Below are 25,613 nucleotides of genomic sequence, written 5' to 3' on the forward strand. Positions count from 1 at the left end.
TTTTCACTAATTTATTTTTCACAAAGGGTCCTGTCACGGTCGCCATGTAGAAATGGAATCGTAATCGAATAGAAACAGCGAAAACACTTCTGTTCTTTCTTCGGGTTGTATTCGGAATGAATTCAATTTATTCTTCATAAACTTATTTAGCCTAAAGTACATAATGTTCTTGGTTGAGTTCTGTCGCTAAGGGCAGCGGCAGAACGGGATCACGTAGCATGCCATATGTATGTGTATATTTATGTTTGTAAGAATGTATATGCAGAAGGCATATACATTGGAATGCTCATTTGGCCACTTGGAATATATTGCCGACACTGCAGTTCTCACGCTGCAGGCCAGTCCACATATAAGGGACTGATCGTATTACGGCTCTTGAGTGTGGCTATGTTACGTAAACATTGCGACAAAGTGTCTTTATGTTTATGAGCGTGATACTCTACATTAACTTTGGGCATATGACCACTTGACATATTGTATACACTACAATACGGTGAGCATATGCTTATTTGGCATACAACATACTACAGATGACTTGTAAACAAACCTGTCGGTGGACTGACTATCTTTATATCGAAATGATAGCCACCCTCTCCACGACACAATCGGTAATTTGGATGTGAATCATATGACCGATGAGTCTTGTACACGCGTTTCTATTGTCGCTTATCTAGTTAAATTGCCGAATCACCAACAAAATAGATCTGATCTTCGTTTGGTGGTGGGAACAAAGCGCACGCTCGATGGTGGATCCGCGCTTAAACCTAAATGTTTGAAAGCATTTTCGAAAAAGAAAATTGGACGAATTTTTAATTTATATAATAAGACGCCATTACATTATAAATGAGATTGCAGCCATGTTCATCAATAAAGTCGTTATGTTTGTGTATTCGCCAGGAAATGATTTCATTGGATTGTATTTCCATAGGGAAACGAACACAACGGCTCTAGCGGATGAAAATGGGCAATTTCACCTTGCCACCAGCGCAGCATATGCCAGAGGTTTCCGATTGAAACTTAAATGCATTTCAATACTGGCATACCACAGAAAATGAACCGAAATCAACGCAGCGAAGATCTTCGTTGGCAATTTCCGAAATTTCCGAAAGCAGCGCGATTCAAGTCTACATTTACGACTGGCCTTCTTCCAGTAACATTTTGTCGAATTTGAGGTGGTAAATGTGCAGCGCCAACGTGTGCAAGTTTGAACACGATCTCCGATTATGACAATTGCCTCTTTGCCTGAGATTTTTTTCCATAATGGAAACAAATAAAATCATCAATTTTTACGGGATCGCAGGTGTGTTTTCCCAAAACTTTCTTACGCTAAAAACTTCTCCTGGCAAGTACGAATAACTAAAAAAAAATTGGGCCAAATCAGCCCAGCCAAATCTGGCTAGTAGTCAGCGGTAAAATAAAGCCTAGTGAAAGTGCAACAAAATGACCAACGGCACGTTGGTGCCGCTTTCGAGCTGAAGGATTAAAATGGGTTATCGTCAATTACACATTGCGTAAGATTGATCAAACTGAACAATGTTAAAAATTGAGTATCATCATCGCAAGCCTGACTAACAATGGTAGTGCTGTTAATTAAACAATTGTTGTCGTAAAAATGACGGAAGACATGAGTGCACTGGAATATTTGCACAAACTCCATGTGGTACACGAGGCTTTAGCAGAGGTCAGCATAAAGGTTGATGATATCAGTTGTTTTGCTAAACTGTCTACCTAAATCCTTTAAAAGTTTTGTTGCTGCGATTAAGACGCGGAATAATTTATCTAGATTAGTGTTCTTAAAATAAAAAAATTTGTGAAGGAGGCAAGAAGATAACGTTAGCAAAAAAAATCTCATGCAGCAAGGGCAAAAAGTGTTTTAATTGCGGAAAAGAAAGGCACTTTAAACCAGAATATCGGGTCACAAAGAGGAAGCTAAACGAGTCAATGCTTTGTGCACCGAAATATACAAAAGTGGAACCTGAGAAATATCAGATTCACGGCAAAATTTTATATCGGCCACAAGAGCTTTGAACAATAGTAAGTTGTAGTTTTTGAAAAAAAAATAAAGTCTTAAGTGCAAACAAATACAAGCTTAAATCGGCTTGCAATCCACTATTCACATTGTTAGCGGAAGAAATAAAATTCTCACTTAATTGTACCTGATACTCAAAAAGAGTATAGGGGTATATTAGATTTGTGGTGAAAGTGGATGTGTGTAACTCCCAGAAGGAAGCGTTTCCGACCCCATAAGAACTAGAGTAACGACATTTTGTATACAGACTTCTGTGATATGTCACTGTTAAAAGGAACAAATCAATTTGTAGTGGGTACGCAGCGCCCAACGACACGTTCAGAAACACGTTTTCTGTCTCTCCTACACGCACTATTTGTCGCTTAATCTAGCCGTACTGACTATGTATCGTGTATAAATGTAGAGTTGCGGTTGCAGCAGCAACTCACAACGTTCTCCCTCGTTTTGCTTTCGATTTGATGAATTTATGTATGGTGGTGTTTTTAGAGTGTATGACACCTTTAAAGAGTTTCGTTGTGTTAGTTCTTTTACTGGTTTGTTGGTTTCATATAATAGGTTTTAGATAGGTGTCGTGCGAAATTCTCCTAGTGCTGAGCTAAAGGTAGTTTAAATTTATTTAGTCTTCATTTTAGTTGTTGGCCCGTGCTGGGATGAGGGCCTTAGTGTGTTAGTTTTGAATGATGTATTATGTCGGTGTTTTTGTAGGTTACTATGGAATTGCACAATGTTTGTGAAAGAGATGATGCAGTCTGCGATCTTTGTTTTGTTAATCACTTTGTCTAATACGATGATGGCAATCTTGTGAAAGGCTATTATAAGAGGTCCATACAAAGTAAACTATCTAAAGAAAATGTTCTCGTTTTGTTTCGAAATTGACTTGCATAGTTAGAAACCACCACAATCTATTTGAGATGATTTTTTTCAAGACTTTTCCTGTGAGGCAGTTTATTTAGAGGTTTTTTGTGCAATTCAGAAGGTATGAACATGCCGGTAAGGCACAAGCTATAGTATTTTTAGTTGTTCCGTTTATGGAACGCTTTTGCAAACATTGTTTTCCAATACGAATAACTCAAAGTCGGGCTTTTTTGGCATAGTGCGATGGGCACGAATTAGTGCAAAGTTCACCTAAGCGGGATTTATTGCCTGCCGTTTTGCACATTTTGAACTTTTTTGTTATACCCGATACTAAAAAAAGAGTAAGGGGTACATTAGATTTGTGCACAAAATGGATGTGTGTAACACACAGAAGGAAGCGGTTCCGACCCCATAAAGTATATATATTCTTGATAGGCATCAATAGCCGAGTAGATAGAGCCATGTCTGTCTGACTATAAGAGCTACAGCAACGAAATTTTGTATCTAGACACTCCTGACTATATCTTCCAGACTTCAAAATTTGAATCAGATCGGATCATTATTATAGCCAGACGGAAAAAAGGACATGGACAGGGATACTGTTAGGACTTAAGGCCCGCGCAATGCGCTACTGCTGCAAAGCATTGTTTCGCAAGCGCGTGGACAGCTACTCCAACTGCCACTATCGTCGGCGCACTATCGCATCTGGGCTTGGAGCATTCTTGGATTTTAAGCTTCTGGCTGCCTTCAGAACCTCAGCTTCCTTAAACTCGCAGATGTCGCTCAGTCTATGCACGAGCAAAGACTCGTACCTTGGGGATCTGCTGATCTGGCGTGCTCGTGGAAACAATGAGCATCTGACCCCATTGCGTATGGCCGGGCAGTTTTTGCTGCCTGCCTGGTGCCTAACCTCCTTTTTTTCAGCTGCAGAATAGATGAAGCACGCTGGCTCCAGATCCTGGAGATGGTCCAGCCGCACCTCTCCTCGCCGTTCTGCCTATGCCTTTTAGGCCTATGAGCTCAGGCGGTGCCGGTGCTGGTCATCGCCCAGGTGCTTCTAGTGACACACGCTCTTTGTAGCGTTGTCGGTGCCTTTTGAGGTCTTTATCTTCTTCCGTTTTCTTTTGTCGCACTTTTAATTCACTTTTAATTTTAATTGTCCATTGGTTAATTGTTCCATTGTAGTTAAAGAATGGTTATTGGCGTGTGCTCCTTCCGGTTGCGTATTTATAATTTTTTCACTAATTTATTTTTCACAAAGGGTCCTGTCACGGTCGCCATGTAGAAATGGAATCGTAATCGAATAGAAACAGCGAAAACACTTCTGTTCTTTCTTCGGGTTGTATTCGGAATGAATTCAATTTATTCTTCATAAACTTATTTAGCCTAAAGTACATAATGTTCTTGGTTGAGTTCTGTCGCTAAGGGCAGCGGCAGAACGGGATCACGTAGCATGCCATATGTATGTGTATATTTATGTTTGTAAGAATGTATATGCAGAAGGCATATACATTGGAATGCTCATTTGGCCACTTGGAATATATTGCCGACACTGCAGTTCTCACGCTGCAGGCCAGTCCACATATAAGGGACTGATCGTATTACGGCTCTTGAGTGTGGCTATGTTACGTAAACATTGCGACAAAGTGTCTTTATGTTTATGAGCGTGATACTCTACATTAACTTTGGGCATATGACCACTTGACATATTGTATACACTACAATACGGTGAGCATATGCTTATTTGGCATACAACATACTACAGATGACTTGTAAACAAACCTGTCGGTGGACTGACTATCTTTATATCGAAATGATAGCCACCCTCTCCACGACACAATCGGTAATTTGGATGTGAATCATATGACCGATGAGTCTTGTACACGCGTTTCTATTGTCGCTTATCTAGTTAAATTGCCGAATCACCAACAAAATAGATCTGATCTTCGTTTGGTGGTGGGAACAAAGCGCACGCTCGATGGTGGATCCGCGCTTAAACCTAAATGTTTGAAAGCATTTTCGAAAAAGAAAATTGGACGAATTTTTAATTTATATAATAAGACGCCATTACATTATAAATGAGATTGCAGCCATGTTCATCAATAAAGTCGTTATGTTTGTGTATTCGCCAGGAAATGATTTCATTGGATTGTATTTCCATAGGGAAACGAACACAACGGCTCTAGCGGATGAAAATGGGCAATTTCACCTTGCCACCAGCGCAGCATATGCCAGAGGTTTCCGATTGAAACTTAAATGCATTTCAATACTGGCATACCACAGAAAATGAACCGAAATCAACGCAGCGAAGATCTTCGTTGGCAATTTTCGAAATTTCCGAAAGCAGCGCGATTCAAGTCTACATTTACGACTGGCCTTCTTCCAGTAACATTTTGTCGAATTTGAGGTGGTAAATGTGCAGCGCCAACGTGTGCAAGTTTGAACACGATCTCCGATTATGACAATTGCCTCTTTGCCTGAGATTTTTTTCCATAATGGAAACAAATAAAATCATCAATTTTTACGGGATCGCAGGTGTGTTTTCCCAAAACTTTCTTACGCTAAAAACTTCTCCTGGCAAGTACGAATAACTAAAAAAAAATTGGGCCAAATCAGCCCAGCCAAATCTGGCTAGTAGTCAGCGGTTAAATAAAGCCTAGTGAAAGTGCAACAAAATGACCAACGGCACGTTGGTGCCGCTTTCGAGCTGAAGGATTAAAATGGGTTATCGTCAATTACACATTGCGTAAGATTGATCAAACTGAACAATGTTAAAAATTGAGTATCATCATCGCAAGCCTGACTAACAATGGTAGTGCTGTTAATTAAACAATTGTTGTCGTAAAAATGACGGAAGACATGAGTGCACTGGAATATTTGCACAAACTCCATGTGGTACGAGGCTTTAGCAGAGGTCAGCATAAAGGTTGATGATATCAGTTGTTTTGCTAAACTGTCTACCTAAATCCTTTAAAAGTTTTGTTGCTGCGATTAAGACGCGGAATAATTTATCTAGATTAGTGTTCTTAAAATAAAAAAATTTGTGAAGGAGGCAAGAAGATAACGTTAGCAAAAAAAATCTCATGCAGCAAGGGCAAAAAGTGTTTTAATTGCGGAAAAGAAAGGCACTTTAAACCAGAATATCGGGTCACAAAGAGGAAGCTAAACGAGTCAATGCTTTGTGCACCGAAATATACAAAAGTGGAACCTGAGAAATATCAGATTCACGGCAAAATTTTATATCGGCCACAAGAGCTTTGAACAATAGTAAGTTGTAGTTTTTGAAAAAAAAATAAAGTCTTAAGTGCAAACAAATACAAGCTTAAATCGGCTTGCAATCCACTATTCACATTGTTAGCGGAAGAAATAAAATTCTCACTTAATTGTACCTGATACTCAAAAAGAGTATAGGGGTATATTAGATTTGTGGTGAAAGTGGATGTGTGTAACTCCCAGAAGGAAGCGTTTCCGACCCCATAAGAACTAGAGTAACGACATTTTGTATACAGACTTCTGTGATATGTCACTGTTAAAAGGAACAAATCAATTTGTAGTGGGTACGCAGCGCCCAACGACACGTTCAGAAACACGTTTTCTGTCTCTCCCACACGCACTATTTGTCGCTTAATCTAGCCGTACTGACTATGTATCGTGTATAAATGTAGAGTTGCGGTTGCAGCAGCAACTCACAACGTTCTCCCTCGTTTTGCTTTCGATTTGATGAATTTATGTATGGTGGTGTTTTTAGAGTGTATGACACCTTTAAAGAGTTTCGTTGTGTTAGTTCTTTTACTGGTTTGTTGGTTTCATATAATAGGTTTTAGATAGGTGTCGTGCGAAATTCTCCTAGTGCTGAGCTAAAGGTAGTTTAAATTTATTTAGTCTTCATTTTAGTTGTTGGCCCGTGCTGGGATGAGGGCCTTAGTGTGTTAGTTTTGAGTGATGTATTATGTCGGTGTTTTTGTAGGTTACTATGTAATTGCACAATGTTTGTGAAAGAGATGATGCAGTCTGCGATCTTTGTTTTGTTAATCACTTTGTCTAATACGATGATGGCAATCTTGTGAAAGGCTATTAGAAATAGCACTATGGTAGTCCGTTTTCAGGGCGGTGGATGGCTGATGTTTTTCGTGATAAGAGGTCCATACAAAGTAAACTATCTAAAGAAAATGTTCTCGTTTTGTTTCGAAATTGACTTGCATAGTTAGAAACCACCACAATCTATTTGAGATGATTTTTTTCAAGACTTTTCCTGTGAGGCAGTTTATTTAGAGGTTTTTTGTGCAATTCAGAAGGTATGAACATGCCGGTAAGGCACAAGCTATAGTATTTTTAGTTGTTCCGTTTATGGAACGCTTTTGCAAACATTGTTTTCCAATACGAATAACTCAAAGTCGGGCTTTTTTGGCATAGTGCGATGGGCACGAATTAGTGCAAAGTTCACCTAAGCGGGATTTATTGCCTGCCGTTTTGCACATTTTGAACTTTTTTGTTATACCCGATACTAAAAAAAGAGTAAGGGGTACATTAGATTTGTGCACAAAATGGATGTGTGTAACACACAGAAGGAAGCGGTTCCGACCCCATAAAGTATATATATTCTTGATAGGCATCAATAGCCGAGTAGATAGAGCCATGTCTGTCTGACTATAAGAGCTACAGCAACGAAATTTTGTATCTAGACACTCCTGACTATATCTTCCAGACTTCAAAATTTGAATCAGATCGGATCATTATTATAGCCAGACGGAAAAAAGGACATGGACAGGGATACTGTTAGGACTTAAGGCCCGCGCAATGCGCTACTGCTGCAAAGCATTGTTTCGCAAGCGCGTGGACAGCTACTCCAACTGCCACTATCGTCGGCGCACTATCGCATCTGGGCCTGGAGCATTCTTGGATTTTAAGCTTCTGGCTGCCTTCAGAACCTCAGCTTCCTTAAACTCGCAGATGTCGCTCAGTCTATGCACGAGCAAAGACTCGTACCTTGGGGATCTGCTGATCTGGCGTGCTCGTGGAAACAATGAGCATCTGACCCCATTGCGTATGGCCGGGCAGTTTTTGCTGCCTGCCTGGTGCCTAACCTCCTTTTTTTCAGCTGCAGAATAGATGAAGCACGCTGGCTCCAGATCCTGGAGATGGTCCAGCCGCACCTCTCCTCGCCGTTCTGCCTATGCCTTTTAGGCCTATGAGCTCAGGCGGTGCCGGTGCTGGTCATCGCCCAGGTGCTTCTAGTGACACACGCTCTTTGTAGCGTTGTCGGTGCCTTTTGAGGTCTTTATCTTCTTCCGTTTTCTTTTGTCGCACTTTTAATTCACTTTTAATTTTAATTGTCCATTGGTTAATTGTTCCATTGTAGTTAAAGAATGGTTATTGGCGTGTGCTCCTTCCGGTTGCGTATTTATAATTTTTTCACTAATTTATTTTTCACAAAGGGTCCTGTCACGGTCGCCATGTAGAAATGGAATCGTAATCGAATAGAAACAGCGAAAACACTTCTGTTCTTTCTTCGGGTTGTATTCGGAATGAATTCAATTTATTCTTCATAAACTTATTTAGCCTAAAGTACATAATGTTCTTGGTTGAGTTCTGTCGCTAAGGGCAGCGGCAGAACGGGATCACGTAGCATGCCATATGTATGTGTATATTTATGTTTGTAAGAATGTATATGCAGAAGGCATATACATTGGAATGCTCATTTGGCCACTTGGAATATATTGCCGACACTGCAGTTCTCACGCTGCAGGCCAGTCCACATATAAGGGACTGATCGTATTACGGCTCTTGAGTGTGGCTATGTTACGTAAACATTGCGACAAAGTGTCTTTATGTTTATGAGCGTGATACTCTACATTAACTTTGGGCATATGACCACTTGACATATTGTATACACTACAATACGGTGAGCATATGCTTATTTGGCATACAACATACTACAGATGACTTGTAAACAAACCTGTCGGTGGACTGACTATCTTTATATCGAAATGATAGCCACCCTCTCCACGACACAATCGGTAATTTGGATGTGAATCATATGACCGATGAGTCTTGTACACGCGTTTCTATTGTCGCTTATCTAGTTAAATTGCCGAATAACCAACAAAATAGATCTGATCTTCGTTTGGTGGTGGGAACAAAGCGCACGCTCGATGGTGGATCCGCGCTTAAACCTAAATGTTTGAAAGCATTTTCGAAAAAGAAAATTGGACGAATTTTTAATTTATATAATAAGACGCCATTACATTATAAATGAGATTGCAGCCATGTTCATCAATAAAGTCGTTATGTTTGTGTATTCGCCAGGAAATGATTTCATTGGATTGTATTTCCATAGGGAAACGAACACAACGGCTCTAGCGGATGAAAATGGGCAATTTCACCTTGCCACCAGCGCAGCATATGCCAGAGGTTTCCGATTGAAACTTAAATGCATTTCAATACTGGCATACCACAGAAAATGAACCGAAATCAACGCAGCGAAGATCTTCGTTGGCAATTTTCGAAATTTCCGAAAGCAGCGCGATTCAAGTCTACATTTACGACTGGCCTTCTTCCAGTAACATTTTGTCGAATTTGAGGTGGTAAATGTGCAGCGCCAACGTGTGCAAGTTTGAACACGATCTCCGATTATGACAATTGCCTCTTTGCCTGAGATTTTTTTCCATAATGGAAACAAATAAAATCATCAATTTTTACGGGATCGCAGGTGTGTTTTCCCAAAACTTTCTTACGCTAAAAACTTCTCCTGGCAAGTACGAATAACTAAAAAAAAATTGGGCCAAATCAGCCCAGCCAAATCTGGCTAGTAGTCAGCGGTAAAATAAAGCCTAGTGAAAGTGCAACAAAATGACCAACGGCACGTTGGTGCCGCTTTCGAGCTGAAGGATTAAAATGGGTTATCGTCAATTACACATTGCGTAAGATTGATCAAACTGAACAATGTTAAAAATTGAGTATCATCATCGCAAGCCTGACTAACAATGGTAGTGCTGTTAATTAAACAATTGTTGTCGTAAAAATGACGGAAGACATGAGTGCACTGGAATATTTGCACAAACTCCATGTGGTACACGAGGCTTTAGCAGAGGTCAGCATAAAGGTTGATGATATCAGTTGTTTTGCTAAACTGTCTACCTAAATCCTTTAAAAGTTTTGTTGCTGCGATTAAGACGCGGAATAATTTATCTAGATTAGTGTTCTTAAAATAAAAAAATTTGTGAAGGAGGCAAGAAGATAACGTTAGCAAAAAAAATCTCATGCAGCAAGGGCAAAAAGTGTTTTAATTGCGGAAAAGAAAGGCACTTTAAACCAGAATATCGGGTCACAAAGAGGAAGCTAAACGAGTCAATGCTTTGTGCACCGAAATATACAAAAGTGGAACCTGAGAAATATCAGATTCACGGCAAAATTTTATATCGGCCACAAGAGCTTTGAACAATAGTAAGTTGTAGTTTTTGAAAAAAAAATAAAGTCTTAAGTGCAAACAAATACAAGCTTAAATCGGCTTGCAATCCACTATTCACATTGTTAGCGGAAGAAATAAAATTCTCACTTAATTGTACCTGATACTCAAAAAGAGTATAGGGGTATATTAGATTTGTGGTGAAAGTGGATGTGTGTAACTCCCAGAAGGAAGCGTTTCCGACCCCATAAGAACTAGAGTAACGACATTTTGTATACAGACTTCTGTGATATGTCACTGTTAAAAGGAACAAATCAATTTGTAGTGGGTACGCAGCGCCCAACGACACGTTCAGAAACACGTTTTCTGTCTCTCCTACACGCACTATTTGTCGCTTAATCTAGCCGTACTGACTATGTATCGTGTATAAATGTAGAGTTGCGGTTGCAGCAGCAACTCACAACGTTCTCCCTCGTTTTGCTTTCGATTTGATGAATTTATGTATGGTGGTGTTTTTAGAGTGTATGACACCTTTAAAGAGTTTCGTTGTGTTAGTTCTTTTACTGGTTTGTTGGTTTCATATAATAGGTTTTAGATAGGTGTCGTGCGAAATTCTCCTAGTGCTGAGCTAAAGGTAGTTTAAATTTATTTAGTCTTCATTTTAGTTGTTGGCCCGTGCTGGGATGAGGGCCTTAGTGTGTTAGTTTTGAGTGATGTATTATGTCGGTGTTTTTGTAGGTTACTATGGAATTGCACAATGTTTGTGAAAGAGATGATGCAGTCTGCGATCTTTGTTTTGTTAATCACTTTGTCTAATACGATGATGGCAATCTTGTGAAAGGCTATTAGAAATAGCACTATGGTAGTCCGTTTTCAGGGCGGTGGATGGCTGATGTTTTTCGTGATAAGAGGTCCATACAAAGTAAACTATCTAAAGAAAATGTTCTCGTTTTGTTTCGAAATTGACTTGCATAGTTAGAAACCACCACAATCTATTTGAGATGATTTTTTTCAAGACTTTTCCTGTGAGGCAGTTTATTTAGAGGTTTTTTGTGCAATTCAGAAGGTATGAACATGCCGGTAAGGCACAAGCTATAGTATTTTTAGTTGTTCCGTTTATGGAACGCTTTTGCAAACATTGTTTTCCAATACGAATAACTCAAAGTCGGGCTTTTTTGGCATAGTGCGATGGGCACGAATTAGTGCAAAGTTCACCTAAGCGGGATTTATTGCCTGCCGTTTTGCACATTTTGAACTTTTTTGTTATACCCGATACTAAAAAAAGAGTAAGGGGTACATTAGATTTGTGCACAAAATGGATGTGTGTAACACACAGAAGGAAGCGGTTCCGACCCCATAAAGTATATATATTCTTGATAGGCATCAATAGCCGAGTAGATAGAGCCATGTCTGTCTGACTATAAGAGCTACAGCAACGAAATTTTGTATCTAGACACTCCTGACTATATCTTCCAGACTTCAAAATTTGAATCAGATCGGATCATTATTATATCCAGACGGAAAAAAGGACATGGACAGGGATACTGTTAGGACTTAAGGCCCGCGCAATGCGCTACTGCTGCAAAGCATTGTTTCGCAAGCGCGTGGACAGCTACTCCAACTGCCACTATCGTCGGCGCACTATCGCATCTGGGCCTGGAGCATTCTTGGATTTTAAGCTTCTAGCTGCCTTCAGAACCTCAGCTTCCTTAAACTCGCAGATGTCGCTCAGTCTATGCACGAGCAAAGACTCGTACCTTGGGGATCTGCTGATCTGGCGTGCTCGTGGAAACAATGAGCATCTGACCCCATTGCGTATGGCCGGGCAGTTTTTGCTGCCTGCCTGGTGCCTAACCTCCTTTTTTTCAGCTGCAGAATAGATGAAGCACGCTGGCTCCAGATCCTGGAGATGGTCCAGCCGCACCTCTCCTCGCCGTTCTGCATGACGGCTTTGCCCACAGAAAAGGTTAAACTGAACATTGCCAACTCCGTGTATCCGCGGCTCAGACTCTTAATCGTCCCTCTTCAATCTTAAACTGGCTGATACTACGGCGTACCTTGGTGACACAGTTTTCCAAGTCCGATAACCGATTGTCTTCCCTCCTGGAAACCATTGCTAGGACTCCGCTGTAGTTTATATTCATTCATATTATATAATTTTATATTGTATTATTATTTTATATGCTCATCATTGTATTTTTCCGCTTAAGTACCTAGTTTTACGCGTATATGTGTGTTGTTATTGCTCATATCCAAGAGCTAACTGTAGCGCTCACACACACATAGCCAAGCCCGCAGCTCACACTCGAGTGAACGGAAAGTGAACAGACGTGTTTCTAGTGTACCTCCAGTGATCATCAGGAAAAAACAAGCCTTAGACCCTCCTGAAAAAGGTAAACAAGTAAGCGCGTGGATTCCATTAGGAAGGGGTACGTACCGAGCCTGGCCCAAGCGTGAAGGGCAATCCCACAGAGCAGAAACCAGGTGAAATCGGGTGCTCCAGCCAGGGCTGAGGGGCGGAGGGGAAATCCAGTCCCGCTATCTCCCGCTCTCTCCCCACTGGGACCACAAAAACAAAGTTTTTCCGGGCGAACTTCACTCCGCAGCGTTTTTCCATTCTCGGTGACTCGAGCAGCAGATCGATATAGTAGCAGTGTTAGATAGTGCGCAAACTATCAGGCAGCTGTACTATCGGATACACAAATCTTGTAAGGAGTAAGCGATACCTGCCAACCTTCGAACCCCCCCGCCTAGGCGGTGTCCCGGAAAAAGGGGCTCTGGGGACCGAGAAAGGGCGGTATATCCCCCATCGACCAGAAGCCAAGGGAAACCTGTGGCCAGCGCGGGATCCCCTATCGCCTGACCTGTTAAAGCAAGCGGCATGGAGGTAGGAAACCCCTTTGGAAAAAGCGCAGCGATGGCAAGATCGCCCCCTCAGCCAACAGCCACGCCATTGGCGCAGCAGCTGGCCGAATCGCTTAGCAGCCCTACCACGGCACCAAAGTCCCTGGCGGACGCGGTAAGCCAAATAGGGCTGATCTTGAAGGACCTCTCGACCCTGTTCACCGGCCAGAGGCACATCAACCAGCGGATGAGAGACAGCCTAACACAGCTGGTAAGCCTGCAGGAGATGGTAGCCGACCTCACCAGCCAAGATAATGGTAAGGTCCCCGAGCGCAAAGAGGCAGGCACGCAGACGTCGCCAATAGCTGCAAGTAGGAACGGCAGAGGGCTCGGCACCCTGGAGAGGAGTCAAGCGACACCAAAACGTGCAAGGGAACCAACAGCAGGACAGAGGCAGACACCGCCGAAGAAGTTCAGGCCGCGGGAGCGAACGGACCGCGAACTTGAAACCCAACGGTGCCCAACTGGCAGCAGTTCGGTAGAAACCAGAAAAAAACAGACCACGAAAAAAACGCGACCAGACGCTGTAGTGATAGCGAGCGTAGGAGACATCACTTACGCGGAATTATTAAAATCGGTGAAAGGAGATGCAACGCTGAGCCATGTGAGCGGTGACGTGGAAAGCATCAGGAAGACAGCTAAGGGAGATCTGCTGCTGCGCCTCAAAAAAGCCCCGAGTCACAGCGCGGAGGAGGTCAAATCGGCGGTCGGAAATGCACTAGGGGCCAAGGCAGTGGTACGGGCCCTGACCGAACAAACAAGGCTCGAGTTAATGGATCTAGACGAGATAACAACGAAGGCAGAGATATTGGAAGCATTAAAGCGTGCCACAGGGGTAACCGAAATCCCCGAGGACGCGGTAAGGTCCTTAAGAGCCACCAGAAGCGGGATGCAGATAGCCACCCTATCCCTCCAGGCAGTCGCCGCCAACAAACTCGCTGCAATGGGGAAGATAAGGGTCGGCTGGGTAAACTGCCGTATCAAGCAAATAGTGTCGCCAAAACGATGCTACAAGTGTTTGGAGTTCGGGCACATCTCGGTAAACTGCACCGGAGAAAAGGACCACAGAGGAGCGTGCTTTAGATGTGGAGGCAGAGACCATGAGGCCAGAAATTGCAGCAAGAACCCACACTGCATACTCTGCGCACAAAAAACGGGTAGCCCCACGGACCATGCCTCGGGAAGTTTTAAGTGCCCAGCGTACCGTGAGGCAGTTAGAAAACTCAAATGTTAAGGATCATCCAACTGAACCTTAACCATTGCAGGGTGGCCCAAGACCTTCTCACCCAATCCGTTACAGAGCTCAACACGGACATGGCACTGCTGAGCGAGCCCTACAAGACCGTGAGATCCAACACGTGGGTCATGGATCAATCGGGGAAAGCGGCAATCTGGATGTGCGGCAAACCGGCACAGCACCTAGACGGAGTTAAAAGATCCAAAGGATACGTACGAGGGAGGCTGAAAGTCCTATGGGTATACAGCTGTTACCTACCACCCAGCTGGTCACTCGAAGAGTTCAGCGACACAATCGACAAATTGGCAGATGACATCAGAGCACACTCGCCGTCGCTAGTAGCTGGGGACTTCAACGCCTGGGCAACGGAATGGGAGTCAGCAACAACGAATGCCAGGGGCCGTGTCTTGGTGGAGACTTTTGCCTCCCTGGACATAGTCCTAAAAAACGCTGGTTCCAGCCCAACTTTCAGCAGTGCAGGTACCACATCCATCATAGACCTCACCTACATAAGTACTCGACTATCAGCGAGCACGTTATGGCAGATCAGCGAGCAGTACACCGCGAGCGACCACAACGCTATCCTCTCATTCAAGCACGCGGCACCAACAGGAGCGGAAAAAATGGAGGCAATCGTCAAGCACCTATTCCCAGCGCAGGACACGCAGGTAGACAGGATCACGAGTACGGGACACCAAGTACCCCCACTGACCCCGCAAGAGTTGGCAAAACTAGTAAAGAGAGTGCCAAACTGCAAGGCACCAGGACCAGACGGCATCCCAAATCGGGCCCTCAAGCTGGCTATTAGCCTGCACCCGATGATCTTTGCGCAGACCTATACCAAATGCCTCACAGATGGATGCTTTCCTGGAAGATGGAAAAAGCAACAACTGGTGCTGATACCAAAACCTGGGAAAGACACGGAGGACCCATCGGCATACAGGCCTATCTGCCTCCTGGACGGCGCAGGTAAGATGCTGGAAAGCATAGTCAGCGCAAGGTTAACGGAGGCAATCGAGGCCGCTGGTGGACTCTCCGACAGCCAGTACGGATTTAGGAAGGCTCGCTCTACCTTGGATGCGCTAGACAAGGTGTGCGGCACTGCCAGAAAGGCCTTGGAAGGCACACGATGGCTCGGCGGGGCCAAAAAATACTGTCTGGTGGCAACACTGGACGTGAAAAACGCCTTTAACTCGGCATCCTGGAGCAGGATAATGTCCTCCCTGCGCACACTCGAAATCCCCGGATATCTACAGGCGATGGTCGGTGACTACCTGGACAACAGATGGCAGATGTACGACACGGAAGATGGCCCTCGGTCATACTCCATCACGGGAGGAGTCCCACAAGGATCTGTACTGGGACCTCAACTGTGGAATACCATGTACGATGGAATTCTTCGCCTCAACTTCCAGCAAGGAGTCGAAATCGTGGGATTCGCTGTCGATGTCGCGGTGACGGTCACGAAGAAAACCCTCGCGGAGACCGAGAGCTGTATGAACGAGGCAATCGGAATCATAAGCGACTGGCTAGACCTGGCAGGGCTCAAGCTAGCCAGGCACGAGACGGAAGCGGTTCTCATCAGTAGCAGGAAACAGGTGGAGACGGCGAGGATAACCGTAGGAGGAGCCTCAATTACCTCAAAACGAGCTATAAGGTACCTGGGAGTTATGCTGGACACCAGGCTGTCGTTTAGAGAGCACCTGCAGCAGACACACCAGAAGGCACACGGCGTAGTCATGGCGGTTTCACGAATGATGCTGAACCACATAGGCCCAAAGTCAACGAGTAGGAGACTGCTATTTAACGTGGCCAAGTCATCCATACTATACGCAGCGCCATTATGGGCCCAGGCCACGAGGACCAAGAGCTACACTAAGGGCATTGAGTCGGACTTCAGATCGGAGCCCTGCGGGTCAGCTCGGCGTTCCGTACTGTCTCCACAGAGGCAATAATGGTAATAAGCGGCATACCACCCGTAGAGCTCGCAGCGAAGGAAGCCAGCGAAATCCACAAGGGAAGAAAGGCCGCCAACACACAGGCAGACGCTAGAACGGCCAAGACCAGGGCGAGGGCTGAATGTCTCGAGAACTGGCAACTCAGATGGGATAATGCTGTAACCGGCCGTTGGACCCACCGACTAATCCCCAACATTGCAGCATGGATGAATCGGCGGCATGGAGAACTTACGTTCTCGCTGACACAAGTTCTCAGCGGCCACGGGTGCTTTAAAGATTACCTTCACCGCTTTGGCCACGAGGAAGATGGGCTGTGCAGCTGCTGCGGAATAATAGAAAACGCTGAGCATGTCCTGACCGCATGCGCCAGATTCTCAGAGGCCCGCAGGTGAGCAGAAGGCACCCTAGGAGTGCCCATTACGGTGGAAGGTTTGGTACCAAGGATGCTGGAAAACCAAGCAAATTGGACGGCGATATGCAGTCTTGCAACAGAAATCGCTTCGGAATTGAGGCGGCTTGAACGCACACGAAATAAGCGGCCGTAATAGGCTAGCCAGCCTTGTGAAGCAATGCTTCACGGCAGTCCCGCAAGTCTGGTCCATATATATGTATATGCTATATATTTTTTATTTTAACTTTTATATTCTTATATTTTATATATATATATAAATTTTAATTTTATTTCTTTCAATTTTTATTTTATTTTATTCGGTTTGAGATAGGCGTGGCGACGGCCGACGCGGTTGATTTCTCCCCCCGAACTAATCTACTGCTTACAAGTAAGTTCCCAGCACTCCCGACGCTCACTGCTCGTTCTGCAACATTGTTGCGTACCCAAAACTCCGGTGTCGCTGGGCAACATCCCCTGTATAACGGCTGATCTTGTTTTTATATATTTTTTCGATCGATTGTGTTAACTCCTCCTTCACTTAAGTGGAAGACGTCCTCGGATTCCTTTAAGCCGTCAATTAGCACTTGGAGGTCACGTTGGCGTCTGTTTCTCGGAGCCAATCCAGATATATCGGTCTTCTTACGAGTCCTGATTCCAGTTGGTCGATGTGTCGTAAGTTTCCATACTTAACCTTTATAAGTACGGCAAGCTCGGTACGTCTTCATGGTTTGTTATGTCGAGGAATGTGGATACTGTTGATCCTGGAGACTTCCTCGCGTAGTTCTGTTTATCGATTGTATCCACTATGTCGTTTATGATGATTATGCCATCATCGATGCGTGTTACAGGTTCGAGATGGCTGGGCCGAGTTGGACAGTGCGCGATGACACCGGAGTGTAGTTGCTGCGCACAAGTTGTGTAGGGAAGTTTTTTTACAGAATTTTGTTGTAAGAGTGGTAGCGCAGTTTCCGATAGCTGTAACATGGTTACCACCGTCGGCAATTTTTCGTCTTCGGCGAAGTTAATTGTGATGCCGTTGTGCTCAACAGGGTGATTACAGATTAATCTTACAGAATATTTTTTTTTTTTTTTGCAAACTAGGTAAGGCTTGGGAAAGAATTCATTATTAAATAAAACTTTGATTTTAGCTTCCTCTATTAAATCAGTAATAGTTAAATTCGTAGAGTGTTCATTAATTATTCTTCTCAAATCGTGAGAGTCTAATACGGAAGGGTTAACAATTCCTATCTTTGCAAGTGTAACTGATAACATTAATGCTTTTAATTCTGAAATAATTATTCTGTTTCTTGAAAGTAATGTCTCATTTGCGATTGTAGGAATTGGTTTCTTAACTCTTCTGTATCCTCTATTATTGTTGTATATTGAATAGTGAAGAGGAATATGAACTCATTATGAACTGATGTCTATCTTAAATTGTCCTTGTGGACCACGCTTCCTTTTATTAGGACCGTTGTCCCCAAGTCTGCCTCGATTTTATTTTCGGTGTACAAAGGTGTCAGTTTGTTTCCTAATCGTTTGTTTGCTTTTACAAGGACTGTGTCACCTACTTGAAACTGTCTATCATGTCTTACTTCATTCAGTTTTTTCATTTGGAGTTGTTGTGCTTTATGAACTCTATTCCTGATTTCCACCTCAAGTTCAGGGGAGGACGAGTGAATTACATCGACCGGACGTTTCTTCGTTACGGAGTGAACTGTGTTAGTTGAACTGTCAATAGTTGCTTGAAGTATCGTTTCCACAGTATTTGTAAGCTTCCTTTGGGCTGTTAAACATCTCGCAATGTCATTAAGGGTGCTATGGAATCTTTCGACTTTTCCATTGGAAGTACTATGAAGTGGTGGAGCATTTATAATTTGAATGTTATATTGGTTACTTAATAATGATTTTATTGTCTCGGACTTTATGGAAGGTTCGTTATCGCAATAGATCGTCTTGGTGTTCCGGTAAAAATTGATAAGTTGTAAAATTGCTGATTGTATGTCAACTATTGTTCTTGAAGCGATGGGTTGGACAACTGCAAATTTTGAAAGCTTGTCTATGCATGTGAGGAAATATTTTTTATCGGTTGAATATACGTCGATATGTAGCATTTCGCCCACATACGAGGGTATGGGTGTTTCCCCAAGTATTTGTTTTTGTGGGTGTCGGTTGTACTTGGCCGTTTGACAAATTTTGCAATTTGCAACAACCTCAACTGCTAATTTGGTCATTTTCGGGAAAAAATAGTCTTGTAAAATTTGTTTTACATTCTCCTGTGCCGCCCTATGGGCTCTATTGTGTTCTGTAATAACTATTTCTTTTTGTTCGTTCTTGTCCAAAATGTCATTTACTATATGTTTTGTGTATCGGAATATTGTTGTTGGAAATGTTTCTATTAATTTATGTTGAATGAATGCTAATATGGGTAATTCGCAGTGGATTGCATTTACGACATCTTTTTTGACAGCGTCACTTATTTTTTTAATTAACGAGTCCCTACTTGAGAAATATATTGTATGTCGGATCTTTTCACCGAACAAAATGGTTGTGCGATTTAAAGCTACTTCATGTTCCTCTATTATAATTTGGTTTCGAAAACAGTTGATTGGTTTGTCTGTTGATTCTATAGTGTATGTAAGTGATATTTCGCTGTGTATTGTGGCCCTGTCTGACTGTGCATCATCTTCTAAGGTATGGATGTTGTGTCGTGATAGTGCGTCAGCGACGAAGTTTTCTTTTCCTGGCTTGTAGAAGATATTTGCATTGTACTCGTCTATGAGAGCTTTCCAACGTCTTATTTTTGCGTTTGGGTTGCGATCAGAAACTGCAAACGTTAGAGGCTGATGGTCTGTAAAAATATTTAAATTTTTTACTCCGTATAGATAGTTTCTGAGGTTTTTCAAAGCCCAAACTATAGCGAGCAGCTCTCTTTCGTTTGTTGCAAAGTTAAGTTCCCTATCATTTAGTGCCCTTGATATCATGGTAATTGGCTTCCCGTCTTGTGATAAGACGGCTCCCAGACCGAAGGACGAAGCATCTGTTGTTAGGTCAAATGCTTTCTTATAGTCAGGATAGAGTAACATTACGCTTTCGGATGCCAGAATCTCTTTTAGTTTATTGAATGCCGCGCACTGACTTTCGTCTAATTTGACTGGTATTTTCTTTGACTGTCCGGCGCTTACCTTGCCATTTTCGCCCTTAAGGATGTCACTTATGGGTTTAGCTATGGATGCAAAGTCTTTAATAAAACATCTATAGTAACTTGCAAGTCCAAGGAATGATCTGACGTTGAACAAAGTGGTTGGTTGTTCGTAGTTACGAATCGCTTCCACTTTATTGGGGCATGTTTTTATACCATTACTTGAGACGACAAATCCTAAGTATTCGACATTCTCCTTGAAAAAGTGCGATTTTTCGCGCGAAACTCTCATATTGGCATCGTACAGTTTGTCTAAGACCCATGCGATATGCTTGACATGGCTTTCCATGTTTTCGGAAAAAATGATTACATCATCGACATAAACATAGCAAGTTTTCCCAATTTGCTCTCTGAGCACGTCGTCAATGGCCCTCTGAAAAATACTAGGTGCATTTTTCAAGACAAAGGGGAGTCTACAGAACTCATACTTCCCATTTGCTACGGAGAAAGCTGTTTTTTCTCTATCTTTTTCTGCAAGTAAAATCTGATGGAATCCAGATTTAAGATCTAGGGTTGTAAAGTATTTAGCTGTACCCAAGTTGGATAATATAGAAACTATATTGGGAATGGGATATTTGTCATCTGTTGTTTTTAAATTTAGTTTCCTGAAATCTATGACCAAACGTTTTTTTTTATTTCCCTGTTCATCGGTAGCTTTTTTGTCTACAACCCAAACGGGGTTGTTGTATGGTGACCGAGACGGTCGTATTATACCACCTTTCAACAAGTCTTGAGTTTCTGCATTTACGAATTCTGAAACGCCCATTGGATATGGGTACAATTTTGAATATATGGGATCTTCATTTTCTGTTCGGATAGTGCCAATGATATTTGTATTATATGGGAGTGCTTCATTTGGGTCTGCGAAAACCCCTGTTCGGTTTCCTAACATCAGCTGAAACTTTTGGGATATAGTCTCAGGGACCTTTATTTCCTCGACATTTGTGAAATTTATGTTTGCACATTTTAAAAATTGCATTGTTTCGGAACCGAAGTTTGTTATTAATTGCTTAAAGTCCAGTAGAACGTCACTCTGTTTTAGTAGGTCAAGTCCAATTATACCGTCAAATGTCGTGAGGTTTGGTAGTAAAAAAAATGTTGAGTTGGTATTGAAAAGGTGCATTATACATTTTTTGTCTATGCCACTATAGCCATGGATTGACTTCACTCGGAAGGGTTTATTTACTAGGGTAATATGTTTTAGTTCTTTTAATGGTTTTATGTAGTTTTTGGAAGCTCCTGTATCTATGAGTAATTTGATTGTTCTCCCTGCTACTGTCCTTTCTATGAACGGAAGCAAGGAGTTATGTCTAAAAAATTAATCTGGTCATAATCTGAAAGGTCGTTTTCTATGCCATCAACTTCGGCGTTTGCTATAGTTTGGTAATCCTGTTCTTCCTGATCGAGTAGGGTATCTTCTGCTTCTACGTGGTTAATTCTTTGTTGTTTCGGTCCCGTAAAACGTGCGCTACTATTGTTCGGTCGCTTGTTTGTTTGTCCCTGGTTGTTGTAGTCCGATTGGTTGTTTTGTTGCTGACTTTGCCACTGGTTTTGTCTCTGAGGCGCGCTATTTTGTTGATACTGAGTATTCTGCCTAAAACGTGAGGATGTGTCCACGTCCATTGGTTGGACCTGTTCTGATTTTGGTAAAAATTCTTGTTTCCTATACTGTGGGAGTTTCCCTAGTTGTCTTTGCCTTGTGTCCGTCATTAAATTCTCTCTGCCATGCTGTCTTTGTTCAGTTCTCTGAGCTTTTTCTTCTATGCTACGGGCGTAGTTTGAAGCGAACATATATCGATCATGATTAGCCTCAACTTCTTGAGCCAATGCCAAAGCAGAGGGTAGATCTTTTGGTCTTGCCGAGAATAGAACATCACTTAAAGTCTTCTTGGTTCCTGAGATGAACACTCGTAGAGCGTCCGCTCTGTATTTCTCATTCAATGAAGAAGCTACAGTGGTTTCGTTAGTCATAATTGTTTTGTTTATAAGGAGGGTCAGTTTCTTTTCTACTTCGTCATAGTACTGTAATAATGTCAAATTTCCCTGCCGGAGCGTTGACATCTCTTGTTCAATTAAGTATATTGGTCGTTTGTCTGCGTACGTAAAGTCTAGTCGATCTATAATGGCTTTAAAATTAAGGGGAGTGTCGAAAGAAGAGAGTACCATATAAGCTGAGTTCTTAACTTTGTTTCTCAGTATTCCTAAAGCTTGATAATGTTTTGAGCTACCGTCAAATTTCTCATAAACTTTGTATGCGGTATGCGCAGCCTTCCTCCATGAGACATAGGTTTCATTCTTTCCCTCAAAGTCGGGCAGGGATTTCATAATATCAAGAGTCTCATTACAGACAACGTCTGTTCTTATCTCTGCATCCTTGTACGCCACCACTTGAGGAGCGTTAATTTGTACACTATTTAAGCTCTCCTGAATACCCTGTAGTTTTGAAGTGAAGCTCTGTTTCTGTACGGCTAGTGCGCTTGAAACCGCGGCCTCTATCATGAGTCTGAGCTGCTCGTTTGATATATTCATTTCTAAATTTATGTTCTCTATTACGTCTTCCTGATAATTTGTTCCTTTTAGTTTCTGAAATTCTTTTACCAAATCTTGTACTTCCTTATCACTCATAACCTAAACAAAAAATGCACCTGTTTTTAATTATTTCACTATCAATCAACTTGCAAGACTAAATTGTGTTTTATGTGGGGTTTTGAGTTTTTTTTTTTTTAATGAACACTCTACTCACATGTTCTTTGTCATAAACTATGTTAGTATAGCTGCTTCTTGATGTCTTCTTGTTGGTAGGTGTATGGTGGTGTATGGTGTACGGTTTATGGTGTATAGTGTACAATTTATGGTGTATGGTAGTATGGTGTCTTCTTTGTCTTCCAGATGCTGCTGGATTTATACTATGTTAGTATAGCTGCTTCTTGATGTCTTCTTGTTGGTAGGTGTATGGTGGTGTATGGTGTACGGTTTATGGTGTATGGTGTACAATTTATGGTGTATGGTAGTATGGTGTCTTCTTTGTCTTCCAGATGCTGCTGGATCTGTTTTTTTTTTTATGTTCAATTGCGTGTATTGGTTTTTAATTTTTGCCGCTGGTTCAGGTTTTGCCGTGGGTTCGAATTAGTTGGGCGCCAATTTTAATTTTATTTCTTTCAATTTTTATTTTATTTTATTCGGTTTGAGATAGGCGTGGCGACGGCCGACGCGGTTGATTTCTCCCCCCGAACTAATCTACTGCTTACAAGTAAGTTCCCAGCACTCCCGACGCTCACTGCTCGTTCTGCAACATTGTTGCGTACCCAAAACTCCGGTGTCGCTGGGCAACATCCCCTGTATAACGGCTGATCTTGTTTTTATATATTTTTTCGATCGATTGTGTTAACTTATATCCTATTTTTACTATGAATAAAAAAAAAAAAAAAAAAGCCCGCAGCTGCAAACGTACACAGCGATGCGTTCCGTTTCTGCATTGGGTCGTATCGCGTGATCTTTCGATTCCCTTTTGCGCGACTTCTTCTCGCGGAGTGGAGTTAGTCGAAAAACTGGACGAACAAAATTATAGCGCACTAGCAGGTCCGGCGAAAATTGTCTCGGCAAATTTATCGCCATAAGATCTCTGAATGCAAGTGAATGTGATAAATAAGCCCAGACGTCCGCCATTTCTCATGTACGTCATCGCATCTTGAGCGTACTCTCGCATGGGGCGAGGGCTTCCAACATAAATAGCTGGGAGAATGGTCAAAAACTGATTTTTGCATCGTTTTCTTCAGTCACGCTAATGGATGTACTCGTCTGATCGTAACTTCGACTGATTAAAACAAATGAAATTGAGACGCTTCTTTTCGAACTTTACGTACATGTCAACGGAGAACTGTTGAAACAACCGGCAATATCCCACCAAAGGATTGTCAAAGTCTTACCGAATCATCAATTGACACGGATAAAAATTCATTGAGCTGACCTTTACATTCGATTCTATTCCTGAAATATGTATTCGAACTTAGTTGTAGAATGGCAAAGAAGAGATGACTTGTAAACAAACCTGTCGGTGGACTGACTATCTTTATATCGAAATGATAGCCACCCTCTCCACGACACAATGGGTAATTTGGATGTGAATCATATGACCGATGAGTCTTGTACACGCGTTTCTATTGTCGCTTATCTAGTTAAATTGCCGAATCACCAACAAAATAGATCTGATCTTCGTTTGGTGGTGGGAACAAAGCGCACGCTCGATGGTGGATTCGCGCTTAAACCTAAATGTTTGAAAGCATTTTCGAAAAAGAAAATTGGACGAATTTTTAATTTATATAATAAGACGCCATTACATTATAAATGAGATTGCAGCCGTGTTCATCAATAAAGTCGTTATGTTTGTGTATTCGCCAGGAAATGATTTCATTGGATTGTATTTCCATAGGGAAACGAACACAATGGCTCTAGCGGATGAATCAAAATGAGCAATTTCACCTTGCCACCAGCGCAGCATATGCCAGAGGTTTCCGATTGAAACTTAAATGCATTTCAATACTGGCATACCACAGAAAATGAACCGAAATCAACGCAGGGAAAATCTTTGTCGGCGATTGCGGAATATTTTCCGAAAGCAGCGCGATTCAAGTCTACATTTACGACTGGCCTTCTTCCAGTAACATTTTGTCGAATTTGAGGTGGTAAATGTGCAGCGCCAACGTGTGCAAGTTTGAAACCGATCTCCGATTATGACAATTGCCTCTTTGCCTGAGATTTTTTTCCATAATGGAAACAAATAAAATCATCAATTTTTACGGAATCGCAGGTGTGTTTTCCCAAAACTTTCTTACGCTAAAAACTTCTCCTGGCAAGTACGAATAACTAAAAAAAATTTGCGCCAAATCAGCCCAGCCAAATCTGACTAGTAGTCAGCGGTAAAATAAAGCCTAGTGAAAGTGCAACAAAATGACCAACGTGCCGCTTTCGAGCTAAAGGATTAAAAAGGGTTATCGTCAATTACACATTGCGTAAGATTGATCAAACTGAACAATGTTAAAAATTGAGTATCATCATCGCAAGCCTGACTAGCAATGGTAGTGCTGTTAATTAAACAATTGTTGTCGTAAAAATGACGGAAGACATGAGTGCACAGGAATATTTGCATCTAGATTAGTGTTCTTAAAATAAAAAAATTTGCGAAGGAGGCAAGAAGATAACGTTAGCAAAAAAAATCTCATGCAGCACTGCATGTGTCACGAGAACAACAACTTTAAGGAGGCCAAAAAGTGTTTTAATTGCGGAAAAGAAAGGCACTTTAAACCAGAATATCGGGTCACAAAGAGGAAGCTAACGACAAGAGCGCAAGCAGTAAACGAGTCAATGCTTTGTGCACCGAAATATACATAAGTGGAACCTGAGAAATATCAGATTCACGGCAAAATTTTATATCGGCCACAAGAGCTTTGAACAATAGTAAGTTGTAGTTTTTGAAAAAAAAATAAAGTCTTAAGTGCAAACAAATACAAGCTTAAATCGGCTTGCAATCCACTATTCACATTGTTAGCGGAAGAAATAAAATTCTCACTTAATTGTACCTGATACTTAAAATGAGTATTGGGGTATATTAGATTTGTGGTGAAAATGGATTAGTGAA

General features: G+C 42.1%; 1 protein-coding gene across 7 annotated transcripts in view; it reads right to left on the minus strand.

The window, feature by feature from the left end:
• LOC117186459 overlaps nucleotides 1-25,613 on the minus strand; it is a 344,253-nt gene that overhangs the window by 231,733 nt on the left and 86,907 nt on the right. The window contains exon 4 of one of the 7 annotated variants that reach the window (XM_033387323.1): nucleotides 23,027-23,710. The exons of the other annotated variants lie outside the window; for them this stretch is intronic. Within the exon in view, the coding sequence (XP_033243214.1) occupies nucleotides 23,541-23,710 (170 nt within the window). The 3' untranslated portion in view covers nucleotides 23,027-23,540. Of the gene's footprint in view, nucleotides 1-23,026; nucleotides 23,711-25,613 lie in introns of those variants that run through there. 7 annotated transcript variants of the gene reach the window in all.

Source organism: Drosophila miranda, chromosome XR (genome assembly GCF_003369915.1).
Source record: "Drosophila miranda strain MSH22 chromosome XR, D.miranda_PacBio2.1, whole genome shotgun sequence".
Classification (NCBI taxonomy): Eukaryota; Metazoa; Arthropoda; class Insecta; order Diptera; family Drosophilidae; genus Drosophila; species Drosophila miranda.